Consider the following 16,421-nt stretch of genomic DNA (forward strand, 5'->3'; position numbering starts at 1 on the left):
GAAATAGCAATGTCTAATTCTGAAATCCCAATGTCAGCTTCCATCATATTTCTAAAATCAGTGTCTATAATAGGAACTTTATATTTTAAGAAGGAAAAGAAAAGATCACAATCTCTCTGTAAATTTATTTATTTAAAGGAGCATTTCACCCATGGGAACATTGATCTTTATTGAAAGTAGGTCATATATGTAGTCGAAATCATGGGCGTCGGAAGCAAAAAAAAAGTGGGTGGGTCCTCCCCCAGAAAAATGTTACTAATGTCATTTCATGTATTCTGATGCCTTTTAATTAAACAAGTAAACTAAACTCACCTCCACGTCATGCATTAAATGCACAGCTATCCGTGGATTAACCTGCTGACCATGGTCATTTGCCAGCATTGACAACTTAAAGCGATGTTTGCAATATTTGACTGGAAGGGTACAACAGGCGTTTTTTTCGTCAGTTGCGGCTCGTTGAGAAATATAATGTAGCTATTTCAGCGGAAATGGAGTTTAATTCATTAGGGCATTCCTCAAGTGGAATGGATTTGACTGACAACGCTCTAAAAAGCGAACAGACATATGCGCTGAATGTAAAAGTGAGTGGGTCCAATATCATTGGTCTTAAAAAGTGGGTGGGTCTTGTCCCACCCATATACAATGGTTCCGATGCCCATGGTCGAAATGTAAAATAAATTTCGAATTTGGTGCCTTCTTGACTGAGGAAAAACAGAAAGTAACTTCAGGACGCATTTGTATGAAAGACAACAACTCCCACAATGCACCACAATGCACCACATTGCACAGCTCCGCAAGCCACTCCCACTAATTCAGAACAGCGCATATGAGGTATCCGCCTATCGGGGAAATCACTCTTCCATCTACAAGGCTAGCTACCACCAGAGCTTGAAATTCATTTCACACAAAATGTCTAGTTAGTTTGCGAACTCATTAGTGAATTACTCCTCATTTGTATTTATTTCATAATGGTGAATTATTGCATGGTACCGTGTTCAGTCAGAACATATGCGGTGGGAAACTAGGATGGTTCACAACACAAACGTCCGTGTCCTCGTCTGATTCAGAGATTTCGTCCAGGAGAAATTGGCATCGTTGAAATTCTTTGCAGCAGACGGACTCTATCTTTGTGTCCGTAGTCACACAGTGAGAGCACCGGCGCCACCAGTCCGCCCCAGCTCGAGGATTAGGGGAGGGGTTAGGATTAGGCAATCAGGTGCTGACTTCAATGAGGGGGGTAATAATTTGGCAGGGGGTCGAAATTCTGCACAACACCTTGATCATCGCACTGTGTGAAAGGGGCTGTAGAAACATGTCGGCACAAAATGCCTATTTCAATGTAAATAGCCTGCGGTGTATGTAGATAGAAATGGCTCATTCTAAGGTAATAAAACATAACGGTTCATTACACAAGGCCTTTAGTTTACACACCACTGAAAACATAGTTATGTATATTATATTGCATTTCTGTCTACAGATCCTCATAAATATTACACAATGCACCTGTAACGCTTGTTTGTGCTTTTCTAAGTCAAAGAAATAAAAATATTTTCCTCTCCTCAATCCACCTGGCTCTAGATTGTATAAATGCTCTTTTTGCCTTTTTTTAATAAAAATTAACCAGCTCTGATTGAAGAAAGTGAAGTTATTTCTGCTCTCTATCACTGAGGATGTCTTTATTACCAAAATAATTTAGTCTTGATAAAATGATCTGTCTTAATTTTCTAGCTTTTACAAATTTGTTTAATTGCCAATCTTTAAATGCTAAATTCAACCCATTCCTATTCAACCAATTGAAGTTAACAATGTTAATAATTTTAACATTGCTGATCATTAACCTAAAGGGATACTTCACCTCTGGAAAGATGAATGTGTATTTAAAATAGGTCATTTATGTAGAAGAAATGTGAAGACATTTTTGAATTCGGAGCTTTCTAGCCTGAGAAAAAGGATAGTAGGATAGTAACCCCTACTACTCAGTTTTCTCCACAGAACAAGAGCCTGCTAGCTTAGATTCCAAAGCTGACACTGTGTGTACTGTGTACATTCTGTGAGTGAGATCCCACCAGGCGGGAAGGAAGTCGACCGGAAGTTGAAGCCGGCCGTGTGCCACCATCTTGTAGCAGAACTTCAGCTGCAGTTAGCATCCCATTGACTCCCATTCATTTTGGCATCACTTTGACAGCGAATAACTTTACATCTGAGGCGTTTGAAGACTCCATTTGTCCATTATTTATTTCTAAAGAAACACGACAATGTATAAAATGCTCCATTACCTTGTAGCTTATGTTATGGCCCCGTAGAAGCAGTTTTTGTAAAAGTAGGCTAGCGATTGCGTCATAACCACGCGACTCTCTGTCGCACAGTAGAGAGATTACCGTATGGACGGGAGGAGAAGCTCGCGGGCAATCGGGGAGACGTGGAGGCAAAATGACAAAATAATTAATCAGAATACTTAGCAAAAGTTTCTCCTGCTCCAAGCTCATGGACAGCTCCTACTCACACTCTCCGTCTCTGCAAGATTTGGAAGGGAATGATTCAGATTTCTCTTGGCGCAGCTACTAGAAGACAGACGGGTTGCTCACGTGGTCCGTGTAACGCTTTGCTCGGTTGGAGTCTGCGCGTCAGGAAAGGAAGTGCTAAAAATCTCTAAAAATGGGCTTCACTTGTCTTAATTGAGTTCCAATGGGGTCGCTGTGTCCATTTCTTTTACTGTCTATGGATCCCACCCTGTAGTCCACAAAGTGCTCTCACACAAAGTCTAACCGTATCAAACTTCTACCCGCTAAATTGTAGCATTCTTTACACGAAAAGTTATATAAAAAATTCACAGACAACATATGTTCACATTCATGGCACAATTCAAATGGGACCAGACAATAATTATTTTCTCCCATTCACTTGCATTGACGGTTTTTCAACTTTGAGGTCCAGCGGGGTTTTACGGAAGGGGCGGGACTTACCAGCTCTATGGGCGGGTTGAAAATATGCGGAACAGCTCCTCCTACTGAATCCGTGTATCATTCGTTCAATCGTTTTTTGATTTAATATTGAAAGTAGAAAAATGAGAAAACAGTTCCTTTTTCGATTTTTAATTTTTTCCCAAAAAACCCGAAAAACAAGAATTCAGCTTGATTTTTCGTTTTTCGTTCTGAATAGCAAAATTAATAAACAGCTGGAAAATTCGATTTCTACACGTGGGCGGGAATGAAACGCCCCTTTCCTCTGATTTGTCAGCCGAAGATCAAACTGTCCCGTCATCAGTTCTTCCTCAGTTCTGCACTGCAGAATAAGAGTCCTCCGTTGTGTGGATTCTTAACGCGTTTATTGCAACTACATTTAATCTTTTTTTCATCAAACAACCAGACTAACGAATGGTTCGACACAACCCGTACTGGGAAATAAACTAGACAGGGCTTTCTTCTGTGTCGATATAAATTCACCTAACTTTATGCTTTGCCTCAGCTCGGTATTTAGGGTAAATGACGGCTGTTAGCCTATGGTCGCCCTCGATCGCCCAGTAATTTTTTTTTAAATAATAAATGTAGATATAGATAATCAATATAATTAGTTGTAAATTAAATATTTTAACACTTAGAAAAAGAAAATAATAATGCATTGACTATATATAGCCTATAAGCCTAGGCTTTATTAACATAAACGCATGAACTGTCATTCAGACTGACTATCTAACAACCGGAGAACAGAGAACAACAGAGATATTAAAATACATACTCTTCTGAGTTTTATAATGTAGGCCTTATTGTGTTTTATTAAAATGTATTAATTTATATCTCAAAGATGTGCGCTTGTGCGCAGTGCACTGGGTCATGTTAAGAGCATTTTATTATTAGCCTATTCAGAAAAAGACCGGTAAATAAAATTCAACATTAACATTATAAACACTATTAATAACATATAGGCTATTTCTATGCGTATTTTACTTCCCCTTACCATTACTTCCCCTTTGACATTTGCCTATGTCAAATCCTTAAATGAATGGTATTCAGAAAACAACAAGAATAAAAAATAAGTAGCCACGTATAATAAAAATATAACCTAATAGCTTATAATAATAGCCTATTGTGTCCTTTATTATAAACAACATTTAGCCTATTTTAAACGCCAAGCCTAAACAAATTTAGGCTATTTGAATCGAAACTGAAACTGTACCGACGTTGGTTTCGCTTATCTCGGTCCCAAGTTTCCAATATAGGCCTACACGTATAGGCTAAATCATCATCTTCACAGCATGGGAAATGAGTTTGGAATAACTGCTGTGCGGCACAGCCTTTATATTGTACAACAGACGAATTAAATTAAGCAGAATAACTTTTTATATATTTGGTTGACTGTGTTTTATTTTAATAATGAACAGGCTGCGATGTCAAGTTATCAATGCCAGAAGTGAACTGATAATAGCCTATGTTGTGAGAGCGAGCGATGCGTCGGCGCCATCACTTGGATTTGTTGCTCAGCAGGGGAAATAACTTCGTTATTCGTTACTCTGTCATTCGAAACAGTAAAAAATTATATTTTTATTTGTGTACATTCAAAATGACTACAAAATGTCATGCCTTTGAAAAATAAAGAAAACAACATGATTTCTACTTTAGTGCGTCTCAGTCTCCTTGAACATCTTTCTGGCGCACACCAAAAATGAACCAAAAAAGAGTGAATAGCGTTCGGACGCACCTACTTTTCAAAGTCAACATTTAGATTATTTGAAGTAAAATGCATTATATAGTCACTTAGGAAAATTTTACAGTTCGGAAAATATGAAAATAGCAAACCCCTGGCACTTGAGAACTCTGGTCTACAAAGAAGAAAGCCGGTCCGTGTACTTTTTGGTCATTTCATTTCCTGTTTGGAATGGAATAACGAGAAATGAAAACCAGCTCGTTTATTCGTTTTTTAGTTTAGTTTAAAAAACGAAAAATTTGATTTTGGCTCGATTTTTCATTTTTCGTTTGTGGTTTACAAATCGGTTTATGGGTTCAATATTTCATTTGCACACGTGGGCGGTGCTGAAACGCCCCTTTCATCTGATTGGTCAAAACGCTCCACCTTCAGTAAGCTAGAGCTTTTCTTTCTGTCAGGCAGAATAAGAGTCAGTACGAGTGCGGCACTGACAAATGCACTTTAATAAAATAATGTCTAAAACCACCACTCACTGTTAACTACGCACAATATTTGAAGCAGAATATGTTGCTGGTCACGTAATTCGTGCTGCTGCGACTTGCAAGTGTGACTCCATTAATGTGAGCCACAGTAAATGACAGATTATTTTAGCATGATGTATTTCCCATTGATAAATACAGTGCAAATAGTTCAAATATCTCTTTGGATAAAAGGGAAGTGGAAATAAAAATCAATAATAGGCTGAACTGTACCATGATATGTCCGTAACATGCGCGTAGATGACCTACCCATAACTGTTACATTAGAGTTATCTAAGTTTAACACAGTTTGTACAGTAGCTATAAAAGTTAAAAAATTATGTCTAAAGTTCCCATAAAACATGAAAACCCAACAACCCAATGGGAATATATCCTTGTTGTGTAAAACATCTGTTCATAATCTGTGATTACACAATTCTAATGCGAATAGCACCGGGAGGCGTCTGGAATAAGTCTGCAATGATCAATCCGCATTTTTAAGACAGCTAATTTTACAGTAGGCTCATATTCAGAATGTCGACCTTCTCGTATAACGCCAACGACCGCACAAATGGGCTTCCTTTGTGAAATATAGCAGACCACCGTTTTAAATAACAGTTTAAAAAAGATGGTTTGTTATAGTCCGACAGACAGACAGACAGACAGACAGACAGATAGATAGATAGATAGATAGATAGATAGATAGATAGATAGATAGATAGATAGATAGATAGATAGATAGATAGATAGATAGATAGATAGATAGATCTTGAAGTGTAAAGCTGGTTCTCATACACAGATAATGCCTATTTATGAATGAAATTCATGCGTTTATTTGTCATTTAAACTGATGCAAACAGGGAAAGAGTAGAAAAGACGTATTATCCTGTCGCCCCCTCTAGTGGACAGCATTAAGTATTACTGCCTTCATTGCTCAGATAACGTCAATGGATTTTTTTGGGAAGTCAGTCTGACCAGACCACTAGTTAGAAAAGATATTAGCGAGTCAGACCAGTGTAAAGGTCTGAGCTGAGTTTGGTGATGCATTTAAGTTCTAGGCGGAGTCAATTTCTCATAATAATAATACATAATAATACACTCAGAAAAAAAGGTACAAAAGCTGTCACTGGGACAGTACCCTTCAAAAGGGTTCTAATATGTACCATTTAGGTACTAATATGTACACGTTTGGTACCAATATATAACTTTGAGGGACTTATATGCACTCTTTAGGTACAAAGGTGTACCTTTTGAAAAGGTACAGTGACAGCTTTTGTACCTTTTTTTCTGATATGCTAGCTTTTTCAAGCCAACATAATAAAGAAAACTCAGAGAAACATCGACCAATTCAGTATGTAATAAAATTGTATTAGTTTTATAATAAAACTAATAACATTTTAAAGGTATGCTGTGCTCTTCAACCGACATGATTTAATTAATCCCAAACCTGGTAATTTTGTCAGTACTAATGTACGTTCACTTACAGTTTCTCTCTTTTCTGTCTCTTTCTTTTCATGTGAACTGAGGCTACACATGCATACATTCATAAATATAATCTTTATTTCTATTCAATTTTCAAAATTATGTATACGTCACACACACCTACCGGCCTTCTGATGTAAATAAAAGACGAGAGTGGTAAATGTTACGGACATATTATCAAGTTACAGTTCAGCCTATTATTGATTTTTATTTCCACTTCCCTTTTATCCAAAGAGACGGAACTATTTGCACTGTATTTATCAATGGGAAATATATCATGCTAAAATAATCTGTCATATACTGTGGCTCACAAATGGGGTCACTTGCAGCACGAATTACGTGAGCAGCAACATAGTCTGCTTCAAATATTGTGCATAGTTAACAGTGAGTGGTGGTTTCAGACATTATTTTATTATAGTGTAGCCTATGATTTGTCAGTGCCGCACTCGTACTGACTCTTATTCTGCCTGACAGAAAGAAAAGCTCGTAGTTTACTGAAGGCGGAGCGTTTTGACCAATCAGATGAAAGGGGCGTTTCAGCACCGCCCACGTGTGCAAATGAAATATTGAACCCATAAACCGATTTGTAAACCACAAACGAAAAATGAAAAATCGAGCCAAAATCTCATTTTTCGTTTTTTAAACTAAACTAAAAAACGAATTAACGAGCTGGTTTTCATTTCTCGTTATTCCATTCCAAACAGGAAATGAAATGACCAAAAAGTACACGGACCAAAGCCCCGTCTAGTCTGTACGGGTTGTGTCGAGCCATTCATTAGTCTCGTTGATGGAAAACATGAAAAAGTTGCAATAAACGCGTTAAGAATCCACACAACGGAGGACTCTTATTCTGCAGTGCAGAACTGAGGAAGAGCTGATGACGGGACAATTTGATCTTCGGCTGACAAATCAGAGGAAAGGGGCGTTTCATTCCCGCCCACGTGTAGAAATCAAATTTTCCAGCTGTTTATGAATTTTGCTACCTCAGAACGACAAACGAAAAATCAAGCTGAATTCTTGTTTTTCGTTTTTTTGGAAAAAAATGAAAAATCGAAAAAGGAACTGTTTTCTCATTTTTCTACTTTCAATATTAAATCAAAAAACGATTGAACGAATGATACTGATTCTACTGGCTGTAGTCTTTAGCCTCTGGACAGAAAATCCTCCGATGACGCAAAATGAAGATTTTTGCATCATCGGAGGATTTTTTCCAGACAAAAAAATACATAAATCTCTCGTCTCAGGGGGATATGAGGGTGGAAAGCATGGTAATTCGAAAATACTACAGGTTTTCTACTAATACAAAGTTTAATGCTAAATCCTGAAGTAACCCTTTAACAAAATTACAAAATGAATCATATTCTAACAGATTATTGTTAAACTTTCAATGAGTTCTGGTAGACGGTGAGCTGCCATTGCTCCTAAGACAGAGTGATATGGCACTGTGATCAGTTAAAGGAGACATATTATGCAAAATTCACTTTCACATGGTGTTTGAACATAAATGTGTGTTGGCAGATAGACAAATAAGGGCTTTTAAAACATCCTATAATAAATAATCTGTGGGGTATTTTGAGCTGAAACGTCACAGACACATTCTGGGGACATCTGAGATTTCTGAGATTTATATTACATCTTGTAAAAAACTTATATTATATTACTAGTTATCAACCAAAAATTAAATCTAGAACGTTGAATGCACCCTGAAAAGGTCCCCCATGTAAAACATCAGTCAAATCAAGAAACTGGGATACATTAGAAATCAGGGGGTTATAGGAAAAGTTTTGAAAGGAATCCTGACATTCATCTGGAACGGCGTTAAAATCCACTCCCCTAATAATTTTGTCTATAAAATCTGTTCTTCAAGTCATCAATTTTGGCAGCCATATTCAAAAAAAAAAAAAAAAGTATTATCAGACTTTTAGTGTAACCATTAACATTAACCCTCATCTTTCCCTCACGTTTTGTAACCCAATCCTTTCCTCGCGAGTCAAAATGACGCGAAGCCCTAATTATAATTTTTTTTTTTTTTTTTTTTTTTTTGTCCAGAGAGCTTATTTTATTTAATTGTGATAATTTTTTTCTATATTTTTATGCAATTTTTTGGGAGATTTTATTTGTTATTTAGACTCATAATTTCATGCTTTTCATTCAGCTCAAAATATCTTACATTGGGTGTCTTTGACGACTTCTTGTGGAAAAAAATTATAATATAACATCATATTTCATGACTTGAGACTATGGCCTTATAGCACTATATGGAGCAAATGAGCTGTTCAGCTGGGTCCTAAAGTCATTTCTCTTCAGTATGCATTCAGATACAAATGTAGACATTATAAAATCATATTTTGCTAAAGTTTTAGCATTTTTAGTCAGAATTTTGAGCATTTTTAGGTTTTTCTATGTGTACTGAAGCATTCCTCGCAGTCCGTTCATTCCTTTGACGGTAAATTTGACCCGCAAGGGAAGGATTTGTTACTTTTATACATTTTAAATACAAAACTCCTCGAATCCATTCGTTTTTTTTTTTTTTTTTTTTTTTGGTTCAAGTGTGACAACATTTCTGGGGTCTTGGACCCCTCCAATGAACACTCAATTTAAAAAATAATTTCATGATGATTTCCGGGTCAAAATGACCCTAGGGAGGATTTAATTACATTTTATTAGAAAAACAACGATAATCCGTGACTCTCGTTATCGCCTGAACTTGCAACAATTTTGCTCTCCCTCCATTTAGACAAAAATACAACTCCTGCTGAGTGAGAAGTTCCAGAATAAAGAGAGAATAAAGCCTCTCCACCCCACTGTGACTTCCAAAATTTCACATCTACATCAGTTGATTGAGTATCTTGAAGAAAGAAAGAACGTTTAACATTACACCTAGCCTACCTCGAAAATTTAAAAATAACAGAGAAAAAGACATGAGCTAAGTGGTGTTGTATGTACTGTATTGATTTATCAAGCCTCTGAGAATTACTCACAAGAACACTGCTAAGAATGGACTTGAGAGTAAAACAATTCTTGGCTCAAAGCTGCGCTTAAAAGTTAGTTATCAAGTGTAACGAGGATCGTTGTTATGGGAAGAAGGAGGCGGGAACCAGCGAACATTCAACCACTTTAACACAATAAATGAAACCAAATACAAAAGTAAAGTAAAAGACAGCAGCCCCTCCCGGACGACTGCTGTCACAATAAAACAAAACAACACACAAGTTCAGGCCTGTCCTCTCTCGATCTCCACTGTCGTCACTCCCCCTTTATGCTTCCATTCCTCCGTGAGAGATACGAGACTGGTGCGCCGTGCAGGTGTGGCTCATCAGTAATTACGCCACCGGCCTCTTGCCACTCTCTCAAAGCCCTCGGCCTCGTCCTGCTCGCCACATCAAGCATCTCACTCGTAATTTAAGTGAGGTGTAGGACTAAAACTTAAGTGTCAGTCTTGGAGATGATTCCCAACACTTTGCTGTGCCACAAATGGGATTTTGGATGATGACATAGGCATGGATCAATCACTGAATAGATTTAACCATCGCTTACAAAGATGATGCCTGCTCTGTCCAAATGATATGTTTGATTAACTGCTCGTTGTCAAACATTTCAAAAACATTCTTCCTCTCCTGAAAGATTTGTGCACATCTCTGTCTCCTCAGTGCGATCACAAGCCCCTACTGGCAACTCCTCACTTGAGAGACCTCTCGAGTTGTCTTAATGGAGGATCTGTTGACAGAAATGCAATATCATATACATAACTTGTATGCTGAAATGTTTTCTGTGGTGTATAAAGACCTTACCTACCTAGAACCATTATGTTTTTACTACCTTAGAATGAGTCATTTCTATCTACATACCACACCACGGGTCCCCTTACATTAAAATGTGCCGACCCTCTAAACAGACAAATGCGTTTTGTTACTATATTGTTCTTCATGCAAAGAAGCCATGTAAAGTCAGCGAATAAAACACTGACACAATGATGAGCAAGTAACAATAATATTCACAATAACATATCGTATTACTGAATAATTACGTAGGCTAATTATAATTTCTTAATATATATTTGTAAAGAAACCTTATTGCTTAACTGGCTACCCTCTGCAGTCTCACCCCGGATTTCCACCAACTGCGGAACGGCTACGGATCGGCTCCGCTGCGTGTCAGCTCCGTGCTCCGCTGTCTTTCAATACCCACCAGGTCCGGATTTGTTGCGGAACGGCTGCGGGCATGACTAACAGCTGAAGTCACAAGGACCCACGAGATCTCATGAATTCACGTATGATCGCGCGATATAAGTGCTGAATTGCTGTGGAGCTCTCCGGCATCTGGCAAAAATAGAAGCTCTGCATATCTGCTCCGGAGGGCTGCGGATCGCCGGAGTCGGAACGCAGCCGTTCCGCAGTCAGTGAAAATACACACATTGACTTTAATGGAAACCTATTGACTCCGCCGCCGTTCCGGAGCGGATCCGCAGCCGTTCCGCAGTTGGTAGAAATTGGCGGTAAGACGCAACACCTTTTCCTGTCGGCCACCGTAACTTCTGTTGGTTGCATTTCGCAACCTCACCACTAGATGTCGCTAAAATTACACATTGCTCCTTTAAATAACTGGGAGAGTAAAGAGTGATTCTTAGCTTTAAGAAATTTGAAAACTTGCTTTTATACGTAAGTTTGAAAGTAGGAGTAAATTTCATGAATTCTCAGTACTTAAGACTAAAATGGCACTTTGAGAAGCTTGATAAATTCGGGCCCTGATATTTAAGACTCAGGTTATTTATTTTTTAACATATAATTTTAAGATTTCTTAGTGTTTTAAGATATCTATTGATTATAGATTCAGCTTTCACCTCGCCAACTTTGTCCCAATCAAACATTTCCTGTAGTTGTTTATCCCCCGATCTCACAGACTAGGCTTAAAGGGGTCATGAACTGGATTGTTTTATTATTTTATAATGTTGCCTGGGGTGCCCTTATAATGTTAGTATGATTTTTATATCAAAAATTGTCATAATTTATAAATAAAAGCCATTTTTCCAAGCCTGATTTCAGCCTCAGGTTTGAACGCTCCGTTTTAAGGGGCGTGTCTGCTGTGAGACTGCAGTGCAAACGCCGACTGCTGTGATTGGCTGACATGCTTGCATATGAAATAGCTAGTATTACATGAACTCTCTCGAAAACTTTTACTACGTTTTTACTATTACAGCTATCGAGATTAACAAATCGTGAAAAGAATCGTTTAAAGCATTATATGTAAATCTATTCCATCACATGAAAGGTTGCAGCATGATGAGCACTGAGCGGATGACAGACAGTCTGTTGATCGCGTGAATAAAGATCTTATCATTGCAATGCAATTTTTGCACTCTCACAAATGCTTACACCAAATCACAATGCAAACACGATGTGAATACACAGTAAGAGCTTCGTTGTGTAGTGTAACAGTGTCATTATTTCATCACGAGTCTGGTAAGTGTCCAGATAAGCCCTCGCGGCTCGCGCTGTGCTGTTTGATTGACAGCTTGGGCGAATGGAAATGGATCGTTCTTTGATCGCTTTCTGTATATAATTTAATAACAGTTTAAAAAAGATTATTTTCATAATACTACGAGAAATTATGTGAAGTTGATCGTTTAGTCACTGATGCATTAATAGTATTGAACGATTTTAAGAGAAAGATATCTGAACTTGAATAATTACACATCAGAAATCACTGATCGCAGATCAGGCATTAGAATACACATGGTTTACTTACATGTTGCTGGCAGATCCGTCGGGAAATTGTGATTGACTGATTTAATAAAGTTTAACCATGCTGGAGTCCGAAGGAAGCTTATGCAGACTGTCTTCTTCCACAAACAGGCACGCACAATATTTAGTAAACAGCATGTTTATTGCTTGGAAGTAGCTCGATCCGGTTTAGCAATCATCATGTCATCCTATGTTATTTAGCATGTTTGGGTGAATCGGTGGGCGGGGCTAAACAGGCCGTGTTGAAGTAGGCGTTGATCTTCTTTTGTGGAGGCGGTGTTTTATCCTCTTTGACGTCATAGATCCCCACTTTGAAAAAGGAGTCGTTTGCTGAGCCTGATGTCTATAAAAGCTTTTATTGGACTAACAAGGTAGTTTTCAGTTCTGAAACTTACAGGATATTATTATAGTATGATGATCTCTTATATGTCAAAAGCTCAAGGAAAATTTGATTTCTCAGTTCATCACCCCTTTAAGTCAAGTCTTAGACTAAAATGCATGTTTGAGCTGTTTTAAATGAAAGCAACTTGCACTGTAATATCTTAAAATATGTCAGTGCCATTGTTTTGTTTTGTTTCAAGATACACACCAGTAATGGTTAATTAAAAAAAAAAAAAATTAAGCCCTGACTGTGAAACCAGGCCTATGAGTTTTATACCACTGTGGAGATATTTTAGACACATTTTGTTAGATTCCTCCTTACAAAACTGCTTCAGCTAGAGTGAAATATGTAGTAGGCTTTCCAGCATGATTCTTTGTACATTTCACATCTTCTTTGGGGCCTTTTGTTTGACTGCATTTCCAATTGTCTGTTTTTTGTTTTGCAACTGACTTTAAATTTTTGTTGTACAAGGAACAAAATATAATTCAGTCCCGTTCATTTAATTTTATTTTGTTCAGGTACTTTCTAGAATAACTGATTAATTAACTGAATGTTACAACTGTCATTTTTTTCTAGACTTTCAGACTGCAGTATCACAGAAGAAGGTTTTAAAGCTCTGGCTTCAGCTCTGAGATCAAACCCTTCACACCTGATAGAGCTGGATCTCACAGGAAATGATCCTGGACAATCAGGAGTGAAGGAGCTCAAAGATTTACTACAGGATCAGAACTGTCAACTGAAGACACTGAGGTGAGACGTGATGAAATGATAGAAAATATATTATATGCAACCAAACTATGTATAGGAATATTATCTCAATAATACAATAAGCTACATAATATGTTGTTGCATAATATGTTACATCAAAGTTGACTGCATGATTCCAAGACTAAAGTCATGTAAAATGGATTTTATCATTACACCAAGTTTAGTTGAGAATTTAACTGAGTCCTGCTTCATCTTTTCTTCTGCAGGTTTTTGGGTCCTGCTGCAGATGAAGCCTGTCAGTATGTGAGAGGAATTGTGGGTAAAAGCCCGTTACTCCTGAGAGAGCTGAATCTGAGTGCACGTGAACTAGGAGACACACGAGTGAATCAGATCGCTGCTCTACTGCAGGATAAACACTGTAAACTCAACACACTGAAGTGAGTATTTCACATGGTTAAAATAGTATTTTTATTACCTTTAATAGTAATGTTCTATTAAAGGTAATAAAACCCCCTGCAAAAAAAAAAAACGCTGCAAAAGATGCTTTCCAGCAGGTGTTTTACCATTCGTTGTAAAACTGTGGACCTATTTTTCCAGGCGCCTCACACCCGTACATTCTTCCTTTGAGAGCTTGAATAATAGACACACCAGCCCAGTTGGTGGCGATAATGCACCTTTGCCAATTGCAAGCTAGCACAGAAACCGAAAATTTTCGGGCCAGCAGCATGTGTCCAAATTTCAGTCTTAACCATTCTATTTTATTAGAAACGATCTGAAAACAGGGCTTTAAGTGTAAAATACCGAACTTGTCCTTTAACTAGGCTATTACGTTATTATAGTTATGTTATCAATGCATGTGTGGATGATACCACACACACACACACATTTTTTGTTTTGCAAAAACAAACAAACAAATAAATAAATCTCATGAGAGAGCATGCCCCGGGACCTCGCTAAATGGTTGACACTTCAACTCCCCCAATGTTCAAACCAAAACTATGCCCTTGGACATGACCACCAATAAACAAAAAACAAAACAAAAATAATGAGTGAGCCATCATAGATCTGAGTCACTTTCTTTTCTCTTTCTGTCTTCAGTCTGCGTGAATGCAGTATTACAGAGGAACAGTGTCTCATCCTGACTTCAGCTCTGAAATCAAACCCATCACACCTGAGAAAGCTGGACCTGAGCGGGAATAAACTAGGAGACTCTGGAGTGAAAAACCTCAGTGATCTACTGATGAACCCACAGTGCAAGCTGGAAAAGCTACAGTTAGTATCATTATACTGTACAGCAGTTACTGTGAGATTACAGTTCACTGTTTATTTTAAAACAACAGGACTGAAGTAATAGTGTTTATAGCTCTGAGTCTGCACTTTCTGTTACACTTTATGTTAAATGTTTTTTTATATATATAAAACTTAGTGTACCAGTATATATAAAAAAAATTCTCACAATCTCATTTTCATACACATAAAATTCAATATGCCGTCTAACCTGACTAAGGTCTATTGCGTTACAGTTGAAGAATTTTATACAATGTACTGATTGTGTAAATGTTGTTCTGCAGAAATCTGCTGCTACGATAAAGAGTAAAGAAAACTGATAAAATATATTGTTGAAAAATGATAGAGAAGAATCTTCCACAGAACTATTGTGACAGCCTTAAAGGGGTGGTTGAGCAAAAAAGCAAGGGTGTGGTGTGTACACCCTAAAATGTACACAAACCCCTCCCCCGGGAACACACAGTCCATGCTGAGAAGGGGAAAAGTAGTTGTATAAGAGTACATTTGTGAGTCAGCTCAAACTTTAGCATACATCTTTTCACATGCAATAGAAAGTCACTCTGTGTGCATCTCACAACAGTTCCTATACGAGCGATTAATAGATTACCATGACAGAATATGCTAATTGAAGATAGTTAACTCCACATCAACAACATAAATTCATCAACTAACAAACCATTCAGAGACGTCCTGTTGCATTCTATGTGTTGTCACTTCTTCTTGAGTCTCTCCATCTTTGTCTAATTACGTTTTAACATTAAAGGCAGAACAGTTTCTGTCATTTTAGTGTGTCTGCATGAGGTAATTGCAGCTGCTAAAACACACGAAACCCCGCCCTCTGCAGCAGCTCATTTGCATTTAAAGGGCCAGGCACAAAACAGTGCATTTTTTGCAAACCCTCAAAAAGTGACAACTTTAACATGCTATATAAAATTATCTGTGGGGTATGTTGTGCTAAAACTTAACACACACACCCACATCAGGACAACAGAGATATATTTTACATCTTGTGAAAAGGGCATTTTACCACCCCTTTAAAGGATTGGTTCAAATCAAAATGAAAATTTCCTGATAATTTACTCACCCCAATGCCATCTAAGATGTCCATGCCTTTCTTTCTTCAATGGAAAAGAAATTAATTTTTTTGAGGAAAATATTTCAGGATTTTTTTCTAAACAATGGACTTCAATGGCAACCAGAATGTTGAAATTCAAATCAATGCTGTTTCAAAGGGCTCTGAAGTGCTTCAAAGGGTACTGCACGATTCCAGCTGAGGAATGGGCTCTTATCTAGCTAAACGATCAGTCATTTTCTAAACAAAAATAAAAATTATATACTTTTTTAACCAGAATAGTTTGTCTTGTGCTGGTCTGCGACGCCCCACGCATTGCATCATCACATTGGAAATGTCACGCGTCACGTCATCTATATAAGTTCTTTGTGTACTCCAGTTCAAAAAGGTAAGGAAGGGTGAAAAATTCCATCTCATTTTCTCTTCCAAATTCAAAATCGTCTGACATCTTTGTTTTAATTTATTATTATTATTTTCTTATTTTTTTCATGACCTTTCCAACTTTATGACGTAATACATGGCACATCACAGACCAGCACAAGACGAACAATTGTGGTTAAAAAGTATAAACATTTAAAAAAAAAATTGAA

The 16,421-nt window shown here is 37.5% G+C and overlaps 1 protein-coding gene across 1 annotated transcript in view; it reads left to right on the forward strand.

Annotated features, from left to right (window-relative positions):
* The window catches only part of LOC308702502 (NACHT, LRR and PYD domains-containing protein 3-like), a 51,379-nt gene that overhangs the window by 9,576 nt on the left and 25,382 nt on the right, over positions 1-16,421 (forward strand). Inside the window, exons 10-12 of the mRNA XM_081385403.1 lie at positions 13,341-13,514; positions 13,739-13,909; positions 14,571-14,744. Coding sequence (XP_081241529.1) covers positions 13,341-13,514; positions 13,739-13,909; positions 14,571-14,744 — 519 coding nt within the window. The remainder of the gene's footprint in view (positions 1-13,340; positions 13,515-13,738; positions 13,910-14,570; positions 14,745-16,421) is intronic.

This window comes from Scardinius erythrophthalmus, assembly GCF_964197995.2.
Source record: "Scardinius erythrophthalmus genome assembly, chromosome: 14".
Lineage (NCBI taxonomy): Eukaryota > Metazoa > Chordata > Actinopteri > Cypriniformes > Leuciscidae > Scardinius > Scardinius erythrophthalmus.